The 24,743-nt window shown below is 40.9% G+C and overlaps 1 protein-coding gene across 1 annotated transcript; it reads left to right on the top strand.

Annotated features, from left to right (window-relative positions):
* The first annotated feature begins 676 nt into the window (after positions 1-676).
* Positions 677-24,675, top strand: eppk1 (epiplakin 1). Its single transcript, XM_079878465.1, has 2 exons — positions 677-808; positions 7,104-24,675. The coding sequence occupies exon 2, from the start codon at positions 7,132-7,134 to the stop codon at positions 24,664-24,666; it is 17,535 nt and encodes a 5,844-aa protein (XP_079734591.1). The 5' UTR covers positions 677-808; positions 7,104-7,131; the 3' UTR covers positions 24,667-24,675.
* The last annotated feature ends 68 nt before the right edge of the window (positions 24,676-24,743 follow it).

The following is a 24,743-nucleotide window of genomic DNA, read 5'->3' as shown; positions in this document are numbered from 1 at the left end:
TAACCCAGTTATTGTAATTGCTATAATAAGTACATAGTAAAAAATGTATTGCTACCGATTTCTATTTCAAATCAATTCTGTTTTTTTAAACTTTCATCAAAGAATCAAGTAGAAAACATCAACTTCAAATTCTGCTGTAATGCAGCTGTAGCAAGATAAGTGATGATTCAGTTCAATAAGATATACTGACTGTAATACTGTCTTTAATTTATGATACTTTCACCTCCTTCAAAGATATTTGCACAACAAAACCAAAAGCTGCAGGTTAAGCGGGCTCTTGTTTAATGACCATGCCTTCTGTGTCAGAGATAAGACATCACATCCAATATATTGACAAATGATTAACAGAAACTGTGCACAAACTTGAGAGAATACCAGTGAAATGCACTGATAAAATCATTCACGAGAACAGCTTTTCATTTTCAGTTTGAACATGAGCTTGACACATTGCTTTACCACAATGGGGTGGGGTGAGGTGGGGTGGGGTGAGGTGGGGTGGGGTGAGGTGAGGTGGGGTGGGGTGGGGTGGGGTGGGGTGGGGGTATGAAAAAGGAGAGGGCCATTTCTTCACTCGGCTTCAAGGTTTTTTTATCTAAAGCAAGAGGGGGGAGTGTTCATGGAGGTGGAGTTTGGCCCTGACTGGTCAGTATATTAGACAGTGGAAAGGAATGAAGGAAGCATTCTCAGTTTTTTTTTCACTGAGCATCCGCTGTGTGCTTGACCCACATCAAGTCTTAGTGAGCAGGAAAGAAAACACCCTCAACTGGACTCTGACTGAAACCCTCTTGCAAAAAAAACATTGAAAGAGGTAAGAATGAGGGGTTTTTTTTGTCTTCGATAACATGCTAAAGAGTTCTTGTAATTACATTGTTGTTTGCCTTAAAAAAAGTAGCAGTGGTAACACTGTAAAGCACTTTCAGGTAACTGAACATATGTGTGCCATAATTCATTATGTCTTAAGAATGTCATGTTCAACATATGTTCACTTGATCGACCACACCTTTTAGCAAAAAAGAGTGCAAATATTTGCAAACAGTGCACAGTTGGACAACTTTATGGTTATATAATGTAATCTACTGTTTAGATAAGAGGACTGGTTAAACATTTCCATTATGAGTTTTAGAAGTACAGTACAGTTAATGTGCATTATTATGCATCACACCATTTAACCATGGCCAAATAATATAATTTGGGTTTAAAAACTTTGTGGGAACAAATGGATTGGGGAAGATGCTCCCCTTACTCAGGTTGTGTTCGGGTCATTTTGACCCGGATACATTTTTCTTTTTCCCGAAAATACTATAGTTAATAATCAAATTTTTTGAGTAAAAAAGCATTATTTATGAATAATTGTGGAAATACTAAATAAAATAAAACACAACCTGAGGGTTAAGTACAACATGGACTTACTTTCAAATTGTAAAATATTTCGATATACTGTAGGTTTAGCATGTGCAGGATGATGATCTATCAGCCAATGTATTATTATAGGAAATAGAAACATTTGCTAATTTAATTGTTAAAGCATAAAATGACTAAACTTTTACAGAATGTGTGAATTACTTTTGATATTATTATTATTAATATTTATATATATTTTAAAGTGTCATTAATGTAAAATACTAAATAATTTTATTTTGACAATTTAGTTGATAATAATTTAATATCCGATGGCAGACAATGAGATTTACCTGAAAGATAAAATCCACTAATATACGGGCATATGAATATTTACTTATAAATTTAATTGCCTATATTTTACTTGAAGATATGTCTAGCAACACTATAAATGCAAATTTAATGACTTCACTCATTCAGTTTTAATGAAAGCGAAGATGTCTGAAATGTTCATCTAATTCATAACCCCATTAATTACAATAATTATTAAAAATAATAACACTATAACACTATACGGGGTGTAAACTATGATATTCAACATAATACAATGTCATAACAGAGACACAAAATTAGATAAATTAACCTCAAAACTTTGACTGTCTAAATCTCACAAATGTTGATACAAAATTGAAAATAGTGTAGCCATTCATCAAAAGATTTTGTGTAATCTACAATACCTTTATGATTCAATCAAAATAACCTTATAATGCATTGTATAAACAGCTTTGCAGAAAGTGTACTTGAAGTAGTGTTCATTTGAGTGCTCTTTTAGAAAGTGTCTAAGTCATGTGACCTTGTGGTTTTAGAAGTCCTTATTTATACCTAAAACTGTCTGCATCCAAGGAATTTGGACAGGAAGAGGCCATTAGCAGCCCTTTTCATTGTGTTTTTTTTTTTTTTTTTTTTTTTTTTACCTGCTAAAGCTATTCATGGCTGATTGCAGCAGTGAGACTAAGATATGTAAAGCAAACATTACTTGCAGAAGATTTTGCATAAAACATTCAGTGTTTACAGAAGGATGTCAGGTCCTTGTTATAAAATCATTAAACTTGTGATAGCAGTACAACATCAGTAACCTTATGAACCATTGTTATTAGTTGTGATATTTCTGAATTAATAATTCTAAATAATTTACTTGTAGATGAAGTAAAGTGTAATAGAAAAACAACATACATGCACGCTGCTTGTTCTGAGTAATTAAATCATTCATTAAAAGGGATGTGTTCAAAAAAATAGCAGTGTGGAGTTTAATTCATTCTGTGAAAAGGTGACACTAATTGTTCTTTATTAAGGAAGAAGTGAAGCAAATTGTTTTGCATATTGTTATAAAATATATTTTATCGAATACTTTTATTGCTGATTGATATGCTGATTCTTAATGTCTGTGTGAGTAAGTGATGCCATAGATGATACCTTTTTGTGCACAAACTGTTTGTTAAATCTTTCACTTTATCTGTTTGCCACAAAACTGCTGGCTCTTATGTTGTAGAATCAGTTTTAATATAATAAATAAAACTAATAATACATCACCTGCTTGTCTATAGAGCAAATGGCATGAATATTGTGTGTATGTGTGAAAAACAACGTGATTACAGAGGCATAAAACTAGTTATCGCCAACTAGGGGCCGATTTCTTTCAAAATTCTTACAGAACTCTAGACCCATGAGTTGAACATGCTCACTGAGTTTCGTTCTGATCAGCCTCCGGTAATCTTGTCTGATAGCTACTCAAATTTCATTTGGCAGCCATGTTTTTTGAGATACGCCAATGTCGTTTGCATTTATCATGGAAATGTGGTGTTTTTTGGTGTGTGTTTTTTTTTTACCTTTTAAACTGTAATACCTCCACTGATGGCCCGATCTCCGTAAAAGTTGGCGCGCTTCTTTAGAATAATATGGCACACATACTCAGCTAATTTGGTGAAGTTCTGCGCAGAGCAGACCAATTTTCAGTCATTTAAATGTAATTTTGCATAGGGTAATATAGAGCATTTTTCACCTTTATAACAGTTAAAATGCCACCAATGGCACCTCGTACAAAGACAGCGCATGCCAATTTTCAAGTCATTTGGGCTAATGGTTGGTGGTTATAGACATTTTTATATTCTTTGGCGCCACTAAGTGGCCAATCATCGCAATTTTTTTCAAGTAACCTCAGATTGAGCTCATACACGTGTCCCGAGTTTGGTCAAAATATCTAGTTCCGTTCATGAGTTATAGCTATTTTTGTAAATATGGCCGCTGACATATAGAATATTTTGGCAGAGAATCTTGCTGCACTGGTTTGGTTCCGATCGGGCCAAAAGCCGAGGACTAGTGCGCAATAGTAGGTTTTTCACAAAATCCAAAATTACTCAAAATTGGCACAGAAGAGCGAGCAAATCCGAGACATGCCGAGGATTCCTACGCCTAACGGTTTAGGAGTTATGAGCCATTTCGTACTTTTGACCGCTGTAGCGCCCCCGTCAGGCCGATCGGGGCAGGCCTTGGTGACGTAGTGGGCCGTGTGAGTATTACCAGCCCTCAAAGTTTCAAGTCTCTACAACTTACGGTTCGGTCTGCCCGATCAGTTTTAGATGGAGAATGCTGCATCATGGGAAAATTAACAAAAACAACAGGGTTTCAGCACTACGTGCTTGAACCCCTAATAAAAGGGGCCTAAAAAAGGCCTATTAAAAAAAAAAAAAAACTATAGGGTCTCAGCACTTGACGCTTGAGCTGCTGGTTACAAAATCTTTATCAAACCTTTTAACATATACCTCAGAGAGGAAAAAGGTCGCTTTTTGCATTTATCATGGAAATGTGGTGTTTTTTGGTGTGTGTTTTTTTAACCTTTTAAACTGTAATACCTCCACTGATGGCCCGATATCCGTAAAAGTTGGCGCGCTTCTTTAGAATAATATGGCACACATACTCAGCTAATTTGGTGAAGTTCTGCGCAGAGCAGACCATTTTTCAGTCATTTAAATGTAATTTTGCATAGGATAATATAGAGCATTTTTCACCTTTATAACAGTTAAAACGCCACCAATGGCCCGACATCCATAAAAGTTTCCAAGCTTCTTTAGGATCACGTGACGCATGCGAACGCCCGATTTTGTAAGGTTGTATGCAAATCAGGCAGGAAGAGGGCCGCTTTCAGCCATTTCATGGGATTTGCCATAGAAATACATCATTTTGGCACATTTTTAACAGTTATTGCACCACCAAGTGGCCAGTCGCCGCGTCCTTTTTCACGCGACCACAGAATGAGCTCTTACACAGGTGTGCTGAGTTTGGTGAAAATATCTCGTTCCGTTCATGAGTTATAGCCAATTTAGTAAAAGGGGCTCCTCCCACTTGGAACGTTTTGGCAGCCCTTAGGGACCATGAACCGAAATTTCCACTTTTTTTTGATAACTATTGACAATCAGACTCCAGAGAATCTTGCTGCACTGGTTTGGTTCTGGTCGGGCCAAAAACCTAGGACTAGTTCACAAAAGTAGGTTTTTGTAAAAATCCAAAATACCCGAAAAATTTTCCCAGGTGACGAGCAAATCCGAGGTATACATTTTGTCCACCTTGAGCCAAGGATTCCAACGAAATAAGACACTTGACACCTATCGGTTTAGGAGTTATGAGCCATTTCATGTTATGAGCCATTTCATGTTTTCAAAAGTTATAAGCATTTTTGCAAATAACCTTATAACTCTGGAACACTAGGTGGCGCTGTGTTCAATTTTCTCATGTACCTTCAGGACATGCTAATGATGATCCCTACCAAATTTTGTGCCAACATGTCATATATTTTATAAGATAGTGCAATTTATGACAAGAATCTAAATGGCGGACACGTGGTTCATCCAATCCTGGCAAAATCGGTATCCACAGATTCGCCATGATGCAAGGAATCAATAGACACCAATATTATGATTCTGACAAACTGTTCAAAGGTTATTGGCCAAAATAGCCATTTTCCAGATCTCATGACCAGTAGGTGGCGCTGTTCCCAACTTTGGCAAGGACCCTCAGATCATGCTTCCGATGAAGCATACCAATTTTCGTTTTGATTGATCAAACTTTGGCCGAGATACAGCCTCTGAACCAATTTTGGGTCCGAAATTGGTTCTGGAAATCTATCCCCTTCAGGGCTTGGCCCCTAACTACATATGAGTTCAGTAATTTAAAGTGAAGTTAAATATTTAAAGATTTCTTCAGTTAATAAGTGTTTGAGTTTGAAGAGAAAAATGTTGAAGAAAATGTTTTCATTAAAGAAACAGATTAATATTCCTTTTATTTGCTTCCTGTAAAAACTATTTGGTCAATGCTTTGATTTGCAATTGAATGTTCCCACTACATTTGAAATATGGAAATAAAAGGTAAAAAAAAAAAGATTTGCACTTTATTCACTTTTATTAATGCACTGCTATTTTTTAAACACTTCTGTACATTTAAGGATGTGTCTGTATGGATGAGTGACATGGCTTGAGTGAATGTCAGAAAATGTATCATCTAATGCAATTGTGCAACAACAAAAAGTTTACACAAATAATATTGCACATATATGTAATATTCTGCCTTTTTGTCTTCAGTATATTTATTTTTGGTGTTTTGCACATTAAACAGAGAGAGAGAGAGAGAGAGAGAGAGAGAGAGAGAGAGAGAGAGAGAGAGAGAGAGACTGACAAGTAAAAAGCTTGTCTGGGTCGTTGATTCTTTATCCGACATTCTTCAAAAGTACATCAGCATCCTGTATTTCCAGTTTTCCATTGCTTACAGGGATAATGCAAGAAACTTTCCAAATGATGCAATGCTAAAAACGTTTTTCTTGTCAGGACAAGTCATGATAAAGATGACATGATAAAGAAGTGTGCTTTCATTGTTAGCATTGTCTTTATGTTACGGTTTTCTGTGGTGTACCTGCACTGCACAATTTTGCCATGTGCTTTTTAGCAAAAAATATCCTGTTCATTTTAGGGTACAAAAACTGACAGCTGTGGTTGCCAGAAATTCACCTTAAACAATGCTATGGCAATGTTTTAAAGGATGCCTGTGTTTTTTACAACTTAGAACAGAATATTTCATTAAGTAATATAATATTAATATACCTACTTCTAGGGTACCAAACTACCAAAATCCACCTTTTACCTTAAAATGTACCGATAACCACCACAATAATCCAGGTGAAACAATAGAAAGCTACATGATGAATCGAGTTCATCATAAGCAGCCTGTTAAAAATATGGTCAATACTCATATATAGATGGTGCACAGGGTCATACATACAAAGACAAAACACCATCAGGTGTGTACACTAAAATAATGAAATATATGTTAAAATTAATTAACATAAAATGTAACACAATGTAACAATGTACATCACTGATGACAAAAATAAGAAAAAAATATATATTTATAAAAAATGTAATCATATGTGATGTGTAATGCAGGGACTTCTGGGAATGGCCTTTTACTGTTTTTCTTCTTCTTTTTTTTTTACCATAAATGATGTGGTAATTAGTTTAAAATAGTTAAAAATAGTTTTTTCTTGCAAAAGCAGATAACCAGTTCACATGTTTTTACTGTAGAATTTTTAGTATTTTTCTTTAAAAATTAAAACTTTGAATTAAAACAGTGTACAGTAAACAAAAACATATGAACAACTTAAATGTATCAGGACAATTTTTTTAACGCATTGCTAATAATTATTCTTATGTAATCCACAGAAGCTGTGCAAGAAAATATCCACAAAAAATGCCGGCTCAGGAAAATTGCAATTCTCAGGGCCCAGTAGCTGGGGTGTTTCTTGAACACTCAAATGAAACCATTACAATATACCAAGCCTACAAGAAACGCTTGTTGACTCCAGGAACATGTCTGGCACTGTTAGAAGCCCAAGCTGCAACAGGAGGAATCATCGACCCAGTCAAAAACAGGATATGTACCGTAGAAGATGCTGTAAAAGAAGGCATTGTGGGACGTGAAATGAAAGAGAAACTTCAATTCGCTGAGAGGGCCATCATGGGCTACACAGATCCTTACACCAACCAACAAATCTCACTCTTCCAGGCCATGCAGAAAGATGTCATTCCAAAAGAGTATGGCATTAGACTACTTGAGGCACAGATCTCTGGCAAAGGGATCTATGACCCTATTGAAAAATGCTACCTAACAGAAGAACAAGCCAATGAACAAGGTCACTATGACAAAGATCTTTTCAGAGACCAGATGGATGATCTAAAAATATTCTATGATCCAAACTCTCAGGAAAACCTCACCTATCCTTCGCTGATAAAGAAATGCACTGTAGCCCCAGACACAGGTTTACTGCTTTTCCCGATGTACATCACATTTAAAGGCCTCCGCAGAGGTGTAACCTCTGCTGAGCTTCTGGCATCAAAAATAATTGACCAAAAGACATTTGAAAATCTACATGATGGTAAAACCACCACCCAGGACGTGATGTTAATGGAAACAGTTAAAGAATATCTAGAAGGTAAAACGAGCATTGGGGGAGTAGCTGTGCTCTCCACAAATAAGAAAATGAGCATCTATCAGGCAATGAGACAAGGAATAATCATGCCTGGTTCTGCTTTGATTCTGCTAGAAGCACAGGCTGCAACTGGATTCATGATTGACCCTGTTGAAAACAAGACATTCACTGTAGATGAAGCCATTAAACAAAAACTTGTAGGACCAGAATACCATGCAAAATTGCTTGCAGCAGAACGTGCAGTTACTGGTTACAATGACCCATACACTGGTGAAACCATTTCTCTTTTTCAAGCTCTGAAGAAGGAACTGATTGTGAAGGAGCATGGAATCCGCTTGCTTGAAGCACAAATTGCAACTGGTGGAATTATTGATCCCATATACAGTCACAGAGTTCCTGTGGATGTAGCATACAAGCGTGGCTTTTTCGATGAGGAAATGAATGCCATCCTTAAGGATCCTGAAGATGACACTAAAGGATTCTTTGACCCAAACACAAAGGATAATCTGACATATCTACAACTGCTGGATCGTTGTGTCATTGACTCTTCTACAGGACTTACATTGTTGCCCATTCAGGATACATCTGGTAGTCTGAATTACACATTCATTGGCTATGACATCAAAAAAGTATTCAAGGGTGTCATGGTGAAAGTGACATGTGGAAAATACACTGGAATGACTGTTTCACTCTGGGAATTACTTATGTCTGAATACTTCACTGAACAGCAAAGGCTAGACTTTATCCAGCAATACAGAAACAGAACAGTCACGATTGAATTTATAGTCACTAAAGTCCTGGAGATCATTGAACATTCAGTGAAAACAGCTAACGTAGTTTTTGAAGGTATAAGGGAAAAAGTAAGTGCAAACCAGCTCTTCGAGGCTGATATCATCACAGAGCACGATCTAGAAGATCTAAGAGAAGGAAAAAAGACTGTCAAAGATGTTACGGAGAATGTATCTGTGCATACATATCTACAAGGCAAACCAAGCATTGCTGGTGTGCTGCTTCCTGACTCACAAGTGATGTCAATCTACCAAGCCCGACAAAAAGGGATTCTGAGGCCAGGAACATCACTTGTTCTTCTTGAAGCCCAGGCTGCAACAGGATACATAATTGACCCAATTGCTAATCTAAAGTTCTCTGTAGATGATGCAGTGAAGGCACGGGTGGTAGGGGCTGATCTTCATGCAAAACTATCCTCAGCAGAGAAGGCAGTGACAGGTTACCATGATCCATACACTGGCAAGAAAATCTCATTGTTCCAAGCAATGCAAAAAGATTTAATTGTGAAAGATCATGGTATACGTCTGCTAGAGGCCCAGATTGCCACAGGGGGCATTATTGATCCTGTAAATAGCCATCGCATTCCAGTTCATATTGCTTATAAACGAGGATTCTTTGATAGTGAAATGAATCAGACCCTTTGTGATCCAACTGATGACACAAAAGGATTCTTTGACCCAAACACTCATGAAAACCTTACCTATATGCAGCTTATGTCCAGATGTGTCACTGACCAAAGCACGGAGCTTTGCCTTTTGGTAATCAAAGGGAACGACAAGAGAGTCAAGATAGGGGACAGCACCAAAGAGGCCTTCCACACCACGTATGTCTCTGTGAGATACGGCAGATTCAGCAGCAAGAAAGTGACACTCTGGGATCTCATCAACTCTGAATATTTATCTGAGGAGAAAAGACAGGAGCTGTTAAAAAGTTACAAGTCAAAAGCAATCACAATTGAAGAAATCATCACAATAATTTTAGAGATCATTGAGCGCAAAGAAGTAAAAAGAAATGCTGACCTCAGTGTAGATGGTCTCAGGGGAAAGGTTTCCATTTTGGAGCTGCTGAATTTGGGAATAATAGATGAAAATAAATACAAAAATGTTATTGAGGGGAAGCTGACAATCAAAGATCTCATTGAGACGGGCACTTTGAGGAACTTCCTCAGTGGAACAAGCTGTATAGCAGGTGTAATATTACAAAAGTCTAATCAGAAAATGAGCATCTACAAAGCCAAAAAAGAAGGCCATCTTACCCCTGGCACTGCCTTGTGTCTTCTTGAAGCGCAGGCTGCCACTGGGTTTATTATTGATCCAATACAAAACAAGAAACTCACCGTTGATGAGGCGCTGAAGCAGAAAATCATTGTTCCAGAGTTGTATGAAAAACTCCTGGCTGCAGAGAAAGCAGTGACTGGTTACAAAGACCCATACACAGGCAAGACAATATCACTTTTCGAAGCAATTAAGAAAGACCTTATTGTAAAGCAGCATGGCATTCGTCTGCTTGAAGCCCAGATTGCTACAGGTGGCATCATTGATCCCTTAACATGTTTACATTTACCACTTGATGTTGCTTTCCGGAAGGGTTATTTTGATTCTGACTTAAACCAGATCCTTGCTGATCAAACCGATGACACTAAAGGATTTTTTGATCCCACCACACAAGAAAATCTGACTTACATGGAGATGATCGCACGATGCATCAAGGATCCCGATACTGGTCTTTTACTTCTTCCAGTTGCCGAAAAAGGGAAAACACAAGACAAATTACAAAAAATCATCTCAGACGTTGAGATTAAGGAAGAATTTGAGAAAAACAAAGTTGTCATTCCTGTTGGCCGTTTCTCTGGAAAATCACTGTCTCTTTGGGAGATAATTCATTCTGAATACTTCACAGATGAACAGAGACAGAAGTACTTTGAACAATTTTGTTTGGGCAAGATAAATATCAAGGATTTTGTCACCATGGTTACCACAACTATTCAAACACTAGAACAGAAAGAAACAGCTCCTCAAACAACAATGGGCCTGAGAAAAACTGTTTCTGTGCAACAGTTGCATGAGTCTGGAATCATTGACACCAGTACTTACAAAGCACTGCAACAAGGTAAGGAGATGCTTGAAAATGTGGTTAAACTTGAATCTGTTCAAAGGTATTTGAAGGGCACTGGAAGTATTGCTGGTGTGAAGCTTCATCCATCAGGAAAAGTGTTAAGCTTAAACATGGCAAAAACTGAAGGCTTACTCACTTCCGATGCAGCACTGTTGTTGCTAGAGGCTCAGGCAGCAACTGGATATGTTATCGATCCAATCAAAAACACACATCATTCAGTCATGGAGGCTGTCAGAGCTCAACTTATTGGACCAGAGATATTGGAGCACTTGCTATTGGCTGAACGTGCTGTCACTGGCTTCACAGACCCATACACAGATGAGCAGATATGCTTGTTTGAAGCAATGAATAAAGGTCTCATCCCTCGGAAACATGGACTGAACATCTTAGATGCACAGCTTGCCACAGGGGGAATTATTGATCCAATTGGAAGCTATCGTTTGCCTGTTCAAAAAGCAATTATGAAAGGATGCTTGAATAAGGAGACCAGTGATCTTCTGGCAAATCTTAGTAAAAGTGAAAAAGGGTTTTCAGACCCCCAAACAAAAGAACCTCTTACCTACCATCAGCTCATGAAGAAATGTGAAAAGAATTCAACAACCGGCATGCTGCTTCTCCCAATAACTGAAAAGAGTGCTGAAAGCTCAACCTTCAATGACAAACAAATAATAAATATCTTCAAAGAAAAATCAGTGATCATCAATGCTGGAAAGTTTGCAGACAAACGTGTATCACTTTGGGATGTACTACACTCAGAGTATATATCTGCAGAGAAGAGAAACGAACTGCTTGACCAATACAAACAAAATAAATTATCAATAGAGGAGATAACAGAAATGGTGACAGCAATGACAATTGAGGTAAGCACAAAAAGGCATTCCTTTAAAGGACTGAGAAAACAAGTGTCAGCAAGTCAACTATTTGATGCAAAAATCATCTCAAAAGAAATGTTTAGTAAGCTTATCAATGATGAAGTAGATGATGAAGATATAAACAATATGGAATCTATTCAAAAATACCTTGGCGCAACAAACTGTATTGCTGGTGTATATGTCCAGTCAACCAAACAGACCATGAGCATATTTGAAGCCAGAAATAAGGGACTTCTGACACCTGGAACGACGCTGGTTTTACTTGAGGCCCAGGCTGCCACTGGCTTTATGATTGACCCAGTGAAGAACAAAAAATTGTCAGTAGAGCAGGCGGTGACTGAAGGGATTGTTGGAACAGAATGGAAAAGCAAACTGCTGTCAGCAGAGCGGGCAGTAACTGGGTACACAGATCCCTACACAGGCAAAACAATCTCTTTGTTCCAGGCCTTAAAAAAAGATCTGATTGTCAAGGACCATGGTATTCGTCTGCTAGAAGCTCAGATTGCTACGGGTGGCATCATTGATCCTGTGCACAGCCATCGTGTCCCTGTGGAGGTGGCTTACCAAAGAGGGTACTTTGATGAGGAGATGAATAAGATCCTCTCAGATCCAGATGATGACACCAAGGGTTTCTTTGATCCCAACACACAAGAGAACCTCACATACTTGCAACTTGTGGAGAGGTGTGTTAAAGACCCCAACACTGGCCTGAGCCTCCTTGTGATTGTGAAAAAGGGCGAGTACTACTTCTTCATCGATGAACATACAAAGAATGTCCTCAAGTCTGCAACTACAAAGAAAGCAGGAGGTAAATTCCAAGGACAGCTGGTGACACTTTGGGATCTGCTGTATTCACATTACATATCCGAGGAAAAGAGGAGAGAACTGGTGCAGCAGTTTAAGTCAGGTACAATAACTATTGAACAATTCTTAGAAATAGTTCTGACCTTAGTATCACAGAAATCAGAAACAAGCACCCACACAATTACCACCACCACCACCACAGCAACAACAGAGACAACTCAACAGCACAACTTCCAAGGTATCAGAAAGGATGTGACTGCTGATGAGTTGCTGCTCTCCAAAGTCATTGATGAGAAAATGTACAAAGACCTAACTACTGGAAAAGTCACAGTTGATCATGTAAGTGAAATAGACTCTGTGCGAAAATACCTGAAAGGGACGAACAGCATTGCTGGAGTATTTGTGCAGTCTACCAAACAGACCATGAGCATAATCGAAGCCAAAAATAAGGGACTTCTAACACCTGGAACGTCTTTGGTTTTACTTGAGGCCCAGGCTGCCACTGGCTTTATGATTGACCCCGTAAAGAACAAAAAACTGTCAGTAGAGCAGGCGGTGACTGAAGGGATTGTTGGAACAGAATGGAAAAGCAAACTGCTGTCAGCAGAGCGGGCAGTTACTGGTTATACAGACCCCAGCACAGGAAAAACAATCTCCTTGTTCCAGGCCTTAAAAAAAGATCTGATTGTCAAGGACCATGGTATTCGTCTGCTAGAAGCTCAGATTGCTACGGGGGGCATCATTGATCCTGTGCACAGCCATCGTGTCCCTGTGGAGGTGGCTTACCAAAGAGGGTACTTTGATGAGGAGATGAACAAGATCCTCTCTGATCCAGATGATGACACCAAGGGTTTCTTTGATCCCAACACACAGGAGAACCTCACATACTTGCAACTTGTGGAGAGGTGTGTTAAAGACCCCAACACTGGCCTGAGCCTCCTTGTGATTGTGAAAAAGGGCGAGTACTACTTCTTCATTGATGAACATACAAAGAATATCCTCAAGTCTGCAACCACAAAGAAAGCAGGAGGTAAATTCCAAGGACAGCTGGTGACACTTTGGGATCTGCTGTATTCACATTACATATCTGAGGAAAAGAGGAGAGAACTGGTGCAGCAGTTTAAGTCAGGTACAATAACTATTGAACAATTCTTAGAAATAGTTCTGACCTTAGTATCACAGAAATCAGAAACAAGCACCCACACAATTACCACCACCACCACCACAGCAACAACAGAGACAGCTCAACAGCACAACTTCCAAGGTATCAGAAAGGATGTGACTGCTGATGAGTTGCTGCTCTCCAAAGTCATTGATGAGAAAATGTACAAAGACCTAACTACTGGAAAAGTCACAGTTGATCATGTAAGTGAAATAGACTCTGTGCGAAAATACCTAAAAGGGACGAACAGCATTGCTGGTGTATTTGTGCAGTCTACCAAACAGACCATGAGCATAATCGAAGCCAAAAATAAGGGACTTCTAACACCTGGAACGTCTTTGGTTTTACTTGAGGCCCAGGCTGCCACTGGCTTTATGATTGACCCCGTAAAGAACAAAAAACTGTCAGTAGAGCAGGCGGTGACTGAAGGGATTGTTGGAACAGAATGGAAAAGCAAACTGCTGTCAGCAGAGCGGGCAGTTACTGGTTATACAGACCCCAGCACAGGAAAAACAATCTCTTTGTTCCAGGCCTTAAAAAAAGATCTGATTGTCAAGGACCATGGTATTCGTCTGCTAGAAGCTCAGATTGCTACGGGGGGCATCATTGATCCTGTGCACAGCCATCGTGTCCCTGTGGAGGTGGCTTACCAAAGAGGGTACTTTGATGAGGAGATGAACAAGATCCTCTCTGATCCAGATGATGACACCAAGGGTTTCTTTGATCCCAACACACAGGAGAACCTCACATACTTGCAACTTGTGGAGAGGTGTGTTAAAGACCCCAACACTGGCCTGAGCCTCCTTGTGATTGTGAAAAAGGGCGAGTACTACTTTTTCATTGATGAACATACAAAGAGTATCCTCAAGTCTGCAACCACAAAGAAAGCAGGAGGTAAATTCCAAGGACAGCTGGTGACACTTTGGGATCTGCTGTATACACATTACATATCTGAGGAAAAGAGGAGAGAACTGGTGCAGCAGTTTAAGTCAGGTACAATAACTATTGAACAATTCTTAGAAATAGTTCTGACCTTAGTATCACAGAAATCAGGAACAAGCACCCACACAATTACTACCACCACCACAGCAACAACAGAGACAACCCAACAGCACAACTTCCAAGGTATCAGAAAGGATGTGAGTGCTGATGAGTTGCTGTCATCCAAAATCATTGATGAGAAAATGTATAAAGACCTGACTACTGGAAAAGTCACAGTTGATCATGTAAGTGAAATAGACTCTGTGCGAAAATACCTGAAAGGGACGAACAGCATTGCTGGTGTATTTGTGCAGTCTACCAAACAGACCATGAGCATAATCGAAGCCAAAAATAAGGGACTTCTAACACCTGGAACGTCTTTGGTTTTACTTGAGGCCCAGGCTGCCACTGGCTTTATGATTGACCCCGTAAAGAACAAAAAACTGTCAGTAGAGCAGGCGGTGACTGAAGGGATTGTTGGAACAGAATGGAAAAGCAAACTGCTATCAGCAGAGCGGGCAGTTACTGGTTATACAGACCCCAGCACAGGAAAAACAATCTCCTTGTTCCAGGCCATAAAAAAAGATCTGATTGTCAAGGACCATGGTATTCGTCTGCTAGAAGCTCAGATTGCTACGGGGGGCATCATTGATCCTGTGCACAGCCATCGTGTCCCTGTGGAGGTGGCTTACCAAAGAGGGTACTTTGATGAGGAGATGAACAAGATCCTCTCTGATCCAGATGATGACACCAAGGGTTTCTTTGATCCCAACACACAGGAGAACCTCACATACTTGCAACTTGTGGAGAGGTGTGTTAAAGACCCCAACACTGGCCTGAGCCTCCTTGTGATTGTGAAAAAGGGCGAGTACTACTTCTTCATTGATGAACATACAAAGAGTATCCTCAAGTCTGCAACCACAAAGAAAGCAGGAGGTAAATTCCAAGGACAGCTGGTGACACTTTGGGATCTGCTGTATACAAATTACATATCTGAGGAAAAGAGGAGAGAACTGGTGCAGCAGTTTAAGTCAGGTACAATAACTATTGAACAATTCTTAGAAATAGTTCTGACCTTAGTATCACAGAAATCAGAAACAAGCACCCACACAATTACTACCACCACCACAGCAACAACAGAGACAACCCAACAGCACAACTTCCAAGGTATCAGAAAGGATGTGAGTGCTGATGAGTTGCTGTCATCCAAAATCATTGATGAGAAAATGTATAAAGACCTAACTACTGGAAAAGTCACAGTTGATCATGTAAGTGAAATAGACTCTGTGCGAAAATACCTGAAAGGGACAAACAGCATTGCTGGTGTATTTGTGCAATCTACCAAACAGACCATGAGCATAATCGAAGCCAAAAATAAGGGACTTCTAACACCTGGAACGTCTTTGGTTTTACTTGAGGCCCAGGCTGCCACTGGCTTTATGATTGACCCCGTAAAGAACAAAAAACTGTCAGTAGAGCAGGCGGTGACTGAAGGGATTGTTGGAACAGAATGGAAAAGCAAACTGCTATCAGCAGAGCGGGCAGTTACTGGTTATACAGACCCCAGCACAGGAAAAACAATCTCCTTGTTCCAGGCCTTAAAAAAAGATCTGATTGTCAAGGACCATGGTATTCGTCTGCTAGAAGCTCAGATTGCTACGGGGGGCATCATTGATCCTGTGCACAGCCATCGTGTCCCTGTGGAAGTGGCTTACCAAAGAGGGTACTTTGATGAGGAGATGAACAAGATCCTCTCTGATCCAGATGATGACACCAAGGGTTTCTTTGATCCCAACACACAGGAGAACCTCACATACTTGCAACTTGTGGAGAGGTGTGTTAAAGACCCCAACACTGGCCTGAGCCTCCTTGTGATTGTGAAAAAGGGCGAGTACTACTTCTTCATTGATGAACATACAAAGAATATCCTCAAGTCTGCAACCACAAAGAAAGCAGGAGGTAAATTCCAAGGACAGCTGGTGACACTTTGGGATCTGCTGTATTCACATTACATATCTGAGGAAAAGAGGAGAGAACTGGTGCAGCAGTTTAAGTCAGGTACAATAACTATTGAACAATTCTTAGAAATAGTTCTGACCTTAGTATCACAGAAATCAGAAACAAGCACCCACACAATTACCACCACCACCACCACAGCAACAACAGAGACAGCTCAACAGCACAACTTCCAAGGTATCAGAAAGGATGTGACTGCTGATGAGTTGCTGCTCTCCAAAGTCATTGATGAGAAAATGTACAAAGACCTAACTACTGGAAAAGTCACAGTTGATCATGTAAGTGAAATAGACTCTGTGCGAAAATACCTAAAAGGGACGAACAGCATTGCTGGTGTATTTGTGCAGTCTACCAAACAGACCATGAGCATAATCGAAGCCAAAAATAAGGGACTTCTAACACCTGGAACGTCTTTGGTTTTACTTGAGGCCCAGGCTGCCACTGGCTTTATGATTGACCCCGTAAAGAACAAAAAACTGTCAGTAGAGCAGGCGGTGACTGAAGGGATTGTTGGAACAGAATGGAAAAGCAAACTGCTGTCAGCAGAGCGGGCAGTTACTGGTTATACAGACCCCAGCACAGGAAAAACAATCTCTTTGTTCCAGGCCTTAAAAAAAGATCTGATTGTCAAGGACCATGGTATTCGTCTGCTAGAAGCTCAGATTGCTACGGGGGGCATCATTGATCCTGTGCACAGCCATCGTGTCCCTGTGGAGGTGGCTTACCAAAGAGGGTACTTTGATGAGGAGATGAACAAGATCCTCTCTGATCCAGATGATGACACCAAGGGTTTCTTTGATCCCAACACACAGGAGAACCTCACATACTTGCAACTTGTGGAGAGGTGTGTTAAAGACCCCAACACTGGCCTGAGCCTCCTTGTGATTGTGAAAAAGGGCGAGTACTACTTCTTCATCGATGAACATACAAAGAATATCCTCAAGTCTGCAACCACAAAGAAAGCAGGAGGTAAATTCCAAGGACAGCTGGTGACACTTTGGGATCTGCTGTATTCACATTACATATCTGAGGAAAAGAGGAGAGAACTGGTGCAGCAGTTTAAGTCAGGTACAATAACTATTGAACAATTCTTAGAAATAGTTCTGACCTTAGTATCACAGAAATCAGAGACAAGCACCCACACAATTACTACCACCACCACAGCAACAACAGAGACAACCCAACAGCACAACTTCCAAGGTATCAGAAAGGATGTGAGTGCTGATGAGTTGCTGTCATCCAAAATCATTGATGAGAAAATGTATAAAGACCTAACTACTGGAAAAGTCACAGTTGATCATGTAAGTGAAATAGACTCTGTGCGAAAATACCTAAAAGGGACGAACAGCATTGCTGGTGTATTTGTGCAGTCTACCAAACAGACCATGAGCATAATCGAAGCCAAAAATAAGGGACTTCTAACACCTGGAACGTCTTTGGTTTTACTTGAGGCCCAGGCTGCCACTGGCTTTATGATTGACCCCGTAAAGAACAAAAAACTGTCAGTAGAGCAGGCGGTGACTGAAGGGATTGTTGGAACAGAATGGAAAAGCAAACTGCTATCAGCAGAGCGGGCAGTTACTGGTTATACAGACCCCAGCACAGGAAAAACAATCTCCTTGTTCCAGGCCATTAAAAAAGATCTGATTGTCAAGGACCATGGTATTCGTCTGCTAGAAGCTCAGATTGCTACGGGGGGCATCATTGATCCTGTGCACAGCCATCGTGTCCCTGTGGAGGTGGCTTACCAAAGAGGGTACTTTGATGAGGAGATGAACAAGATCCTCTCTGATCCAGATGATGACACCAAGGGTTTCTTTGATCCCAACACACAGGAGAACCTCACATACTTGCAACTTGTGGAGAGGTGTGTTAAAGACCCCAACACTGGCCTGAGCCTCCTTGTGATTGTGAAAAAGGGCGAGTACTACTTCTTCATTGATGAACATACAAAGAGTATCCTCAAGTCTGCAACCACAAAGAAAGCAGGAGGTAAATTCCAAGGACAGCTGGTGACACTTTGGGATCTGCTGTATACACATTACATATCTGAGGAAAAGAGGAGAGAACTGGTGCAGCAGTTTAAGTCAGGTACAATAACTATTGAACAATTCTTAGAAATAGTTCTGACCTTAGTATCACAGAAATCAGGAACAAGCACCCACACAATTACTACCACCACCACAGCAACAACAGAGACAACCCAACAGCACAACTTCCAAGGTATCAGAAAGGATGTGAGTGCTGATGAGTTGCTGTCATCCAAAATCATTGATGAGAAAATGTATAAAGACCTGACTACTGGAAAAGTCACAGTTGATCATGTAAGTGAAATAGACTCTGTGCGAAAATACCTGAAAGGGACGAACAGCATTGCTGGTGTATTTGTGCAGTCTACCAAACAGACCATGAGCATAATCGAAGCCAAAAATAAGGGACTTCTAACACCTGGAACGTCTTTGGTTTTACTTGAGGCCCAGGCTGCCACTGGCTTTATGATTGACCCCGTAAAGAACAAAAAACTGTCAGTAGAGCAGGCGGTGACTGAAGGGATTGTTGGAACAGAATGGAAAAGCAAACTGCTATCAGCAGAGCGGGCAGTTACTGGTTATACAGACCCCAGCACAGGAAAAACAATCTCCTTGTTCCAGGCCATAAAAAAAGATCTGATTGTCAAGGACCATGGTATTCGTCTGCTAGAAGCTCAGATTGCTACGGGGGGCATCATTGATCCTGTGCACAGCCATCGTGTCCCTGTGGAGGTGGCTTACCAAAGAGGGTACTTTGATGAGGAGATGAACAAGATCCTCTCTGATCCAGATGATGACACCAAGGGTTTCTTTGATCCCAACACACAGGAGAACCTCACATACTTGCAACTTGTGGAGAGGTGTGTTAAAGACCCCAACACTGGCCTGAGCCTCCTTGTGATTGTGAAAAAGGGCGAGTACTACTTCTTCATTGATGAACATACAAAGAGTATCCTCAAGTCTGCAACCACAAAGAAAGCAGGAGGTAAATTCCAAGGACAGCTGGTGACACTTTGGGATCTGCTGTATACAAATTACATATCTGAGGAAAAGAGGAGAGAACTGGTGCAGCAGTTTAAGTCAGGTACAATAACTATTGAACAATTCTTAGAAATAGTTCTGACCTTAGTATCACAGAAATCAGAAACAAGCACCCACACAATTACTACCACCATAGCAACAACAGAGACAACCCAACAGCACAACTTCCAAGGTATCAGAAAGGATGTGAGTGCTGATGAGTTGCTGTCATCCAAAATCATTGATGAGAAAATGTATAAAGACCTAACTACTGGAAAAGTCACAGTTGATCATGTAAGTGAAATAGACTCTGTGCGAAAATACCTGAAAGGGACAAACAGCATTGCTGGTGTATTTGTGCAATCTACCAAACAGACCATGAGCATAATCGAAGCCAAAAATAAGGGACTTCTAACACCTGGAACGTCTTTGGTTTTACTTGAGGCCCAGGCTGCCACTGGCTTTATGATTGACCCCGTAAAGAACAAAAAACTGTCAGTAGAGCAGGCGGTGACTGAAGGGATTGTTGGAACAGAATGGAAAAGCAAACTGCTATCAGCAGAGCGGGCAGTTACTGGTTATACAGACCCCAGCACAGGAAAAACAATCTCCTTGTTCCAGGCCTTAAAAAAAGATCTGATTGTCAAGGACCATGGTATTCGTCTGCTAGAAGCTCAGATTGCTACGGGGGGCATCATTGATCCTGTGCACAGCCATCGTGTCCCTGTGGAAGTGGCTTACCAAAGAGGGTACTTTGATGAGGAGATGAACAAGATCCTCTCTGATCCAGATGATGACACCAAGGGTTTCTTTGATCCCAACACACAGGAGAACCTCACATACTTGCAACTTGTGGAGAGGTGTGTTAAAGACCCCAACACTGGCCTGAGCCTCCTTGTGATTGTGAAAAAGGGCGAGTACTACTTCTTCATTGATGAACATACAAAGAGTATCCTCAAGTCTGCAACCACAAAGAAAGCAGGAGGTAAATTCCAAGGACAGCTAGTGACACTTTGGGATCTGCTGTATACAAATTACATATCTGAGGAAAAGAGGAGAGAACTGGTGCAGCAGTTTAAGTCAGGTACAATAACTATTGAACAATTCTTAGAAATAGTTCTGACCTTAGTATCACAGAAATCAGGAACAAGCACCCACACAATTACTACCACCACCACAGCAACAACAGAGACAACCCAACAGCACAACTTCCAAGGTATCAGAAAGGATGTGAGTGCTGATGAGTTGCTGTCATCCAAAATCATTGATGAGAAAATGTATAAAGACCTAACTACTGGAAAAGTCACAGTTGATCATGTAAGTGAAATAGACTCTGTGCGAAAATACCTGAAAGGGACGAACAGCATTGCTGGTGTATTTGTGCAGTCTACCAAACAGACCATGAGCATAATCGAAGCCAAAAATAAGGGACTTCTAACACCTGGAACGTCTTTGGTTTTACTTGAGGCCCAGGCTGCCACTGGCTTTATGATTGACCCCGTAAAGAACAAAAAACTGTCAGTAGAGCAGGCGGTGACTGAAGGGATTGTTGGAACAGAATGGAAAAGCAAACTGCTATCAGCAGAGCGGGCAGTTACTGGTTATACAGACCCCAGCACAGGAAAAACAATCTCCTTGTTCCAGGCCATTAAAAAAGATCTGATTGTCAAGGACCATGGTATTCGTCTGCTAGAAGCTCAGATTGCTACGGGGGGCATCATTGATCCTGTGCACAGCCATCGTGTCCCTGTGGAGGTGGCTTACCAAAGAGGGTACTTTGATGAGGAGATGAACAAGATCCTCTCTGATCCAGATGATGACACCAAGGGTTTCTTTGATCCCAACACACAGGAGAACCTCACATACTTGCAACTTGTGGAGAGGTGTGTTAAAGACCCCAACACTGGCCTGAGCCTCCTTGTGATTGTGAAAAAGGGCGAGTACTACTTCTTCATTGATGAACATACAAAGAGTATCCTCAAGTCTGCAACCACAAAGAAAGCAGGAGGTAAATTCCAAGGACAGCTAGTGACACTTTGGGATCTGCTGTATACAAATTACATATCTGAGGAAAAGAGGAGAGAACTGGTGCAGCAGTTTAAGTCAGGTACAATAACTATTGAACAATTCTTAGAAATAGTTCTGACCTTAGTATCACAGAAATCAGGAACAAGCACCCACACAATTACTACCACCACCACAGCAACAACAGAGACAACCCAACAGCACAACTTCCAAGGTATCAGAAAGGATGTGAGTGCTGATGAGTTGCTGTCATCCAAAATCATTGATGAGAAAATGTATAAAGACCTAACTACTGGAAAAGTCACAGTTGATCATGTAAGTGAAATAGACTCTGTGCGAAAATACCTGAAAGGGACAAACAGCATTGCTGGTGTATTTGTGCAATCTACCAAACAGACTATGAGCATAATCGAAGCCAAAAATAAGGGACTTCTAACACCTGGAACGTCTTTGGTTTTACTTGAGGCCCAGGCTGCCACTGGCTTTATGATTGACCCCGTAAAGAACAAAAAACTGTCAGTAGAGCAGGCGGTGACTGAAGGGATTGTTGGAACAGAATGGAAAAGCAAACTGCTATCAGCAGAGCGGGCAGTTACTGGTTATACAGACCCCAGCACAGGAAAAACAATCTCCTTGTTCCAGGCCTTAAAAAAAGATCTGATTGTCAAGGACCATGGTATTCGTCTGCTAGAAGCTCAGATTGCTACGGGGGGCATCATTGATCCTGTGCACAGCCATCGTGTCCCTGTGGAGGTGGCTTACCAAAGAGGGTACTTTGATGAGGAGATGAACAAGATCCTCTCTGATCCAGATGATGACACCAAGGGTTTCTTTGATCCCAACACACAGGAGAACCTCACATACTTGCAACTTGTGGAGAGGTGTGTTAAAGACCCCAACACTGGCCTGAGCCTCCTTGTGATTGTGAAAAAGGGCGAGTACTACTTCTTCATTGATGAACATACAAAGAGTATCCTCAAGTCTGCAACCACAAAGAAAGCAGGAGGTAAATTCCAAGGACAGCTGGTGACACTTTGGGATCTGCTGTATACAAATTACATATCTGAGGAAAAGAGGAGAGAACTGGTGCAGCAGTTTAAGTCAGGTACAATAACTATTGAACAATTCTTAGAAATAGTTCTGACCTTAGTATCACAGAAATCAGGAACAAGCACCCACACAATTACTACCACCACCACAGCAACAACAGAGACAAACCAACAGCACAACTTCCAAGGTATCAGAAAGGATGTGAGTGCTGATGAGTTGCTGTCATCCAAAATCATTGATGAGAAAATGTATAAAGACCTAACTACTGGAAAAGTCACAGTTGATCATGTAAGTGAAATAGACTCTGTGCGAAAATACCTGAAAGGGACGAACAGCATTGCTGGTGTATTTGTGCAATCTACCAAACAGACCATGAGCATAATCGAAGCTAAAAATAAGGGACTTCTAACACCTGGAACGTCTTTGGTTTTACTTGAGGCCCAGGCTGCCACTGGCTTTATGATTGACCCAGTGAAGAACAAAAAACTGTCAGTAGAGCAGGCGGTGACTGAAGGGATTGTTGGAACAGAATGGAAAAGCAAACTGCTATCAGCAGAGCGGGCAGTAACTGGGTACACAGATCCATACACAGGCAAAATAATCTCTTTGTTCCAGGCCTTAAAAAAAGATCTGATTGTCAAGGACCATGGTATTCGTCTGCTAGAAGCTCAGATTGCTACGGGGGGCATCATTGATCCTGTGCACAGCCATCGTGTCCCTGTGGAGGTGGCTTACCAAAGAGGGTACTTTGATGAGGAGATGAACAAGATCCTCTCTGATCCAGATGATGACACCAAGGGTTTCTTTGATCCCAACACACAGGAGAACCTCACATACTTGCAACTTGTGGAGAGGTGTGTTAAAGACCCCAACACTGGCCTGAGCCTCCTTGTGATTGTGAAAAAGGGCGAGTACTACTTCTTCATCGATGAACATACAAAGAATATCCTCAAGTCTGCAACCACAAAGAAAGCAGGAGGTAAATTCCAAGGACAGCTGATAACACTTTGGGATCTGCTGTATTCACATTACATATCCGAGGAAAAGAGGAGAGAACTGGTGCAGCAGTTTAAGTCAGGTACAATAACTATTGAACAATTCTTAGAAATAGTTCTGACCTTAGTATCACAGAAATCAGAGACAAGCACCCACACAATTACCACCACCACCACCACAGCAACAACAGAGACAACCCAACAGCACAACTTCCAAGGTATCAGAAAGGATGTGAGTGCTGATGAGTTGCTGCTCTCCAAAATCATTGATGAGAAAATGTACAAAGACCTAACTACTGGAAAAGTCACAGTTGATCATGTAAGTGAAATAGACTCTGTGCGAAAATACCTGAAAGGGACAAACTGCATTGCTGGAGTATTTGTGCAGTCTACCAAACAGACCATGAGCATAATGGAAGCCAAAAATAAGGGACTTCTAACACCTGGAACGTCTTTGGTTTTACTTGAGGCCCAGGCTGCCACTGGCTTTATGATTGACCCAGTAAAGAACAAAAAACTGTCAGTAGAGCAGGCGGTGACTGAAGGGATTGTGGGGATGGAATGGAAAAGCAAACTGATGTCTGCAGAACGGGCAGTAACTGGGTACACAGATCCCTACACAGGCAAAACAATCTCTTTGTTCCAGGCCTTAAAAAAAGATCTGATTGTCAAGGACCATGGTATTCGTCTGCTAGAAGCTCAGATTGCTACGGGGGGCATCATTGATCCTGTGCACAGCCATCGTGTCCCTGTGGAGGTGGCTTCCCAAAGAGGGTACTTTGATGAGGAGATGAACAAGATCCTCTCTGATCCAGATGATGACACCAAGGGATTCTTTGATCCCAACACACAGGAGAACCTCACATACTTGCAACTTGTGGAGAGGTGTGTTAGAGACCCAAAGACTGGGCTGAGTCTGCTTGCTTTAAAAAAGTAGAGTTAAGATTGGATGCAATATGCCATGCAAACTATTCATGCTTTATTAACTACAATCATACTCTTCTCTTTCTACTT

The sequence above is a fragment of the Squalius cephalus genome (assembly GCF_949319135.1).
Source record: "Squalius cephalus genome assembly, chromosome: 8".
Classification (NCBI taxonomy): Eukaryota; Metazoa; Chordata; class Actinopteri; order Cypriniformes; family Leuciscidae; genus Squalius; species Squalius cephalus.
This window is presented reverse-complemented; position numbering and strand designations above follow the sequence as displayed.

What these genes read in the sequence shown, in the direction of transcription:
- eppk1 (XM_079878465.1), top strand. Translation starts at nt 7,132, where the DNA reads ATGCCGGCTCAGGAAAATTGCAATTCTCAGGGCCCAGTAGCTGGGGTG.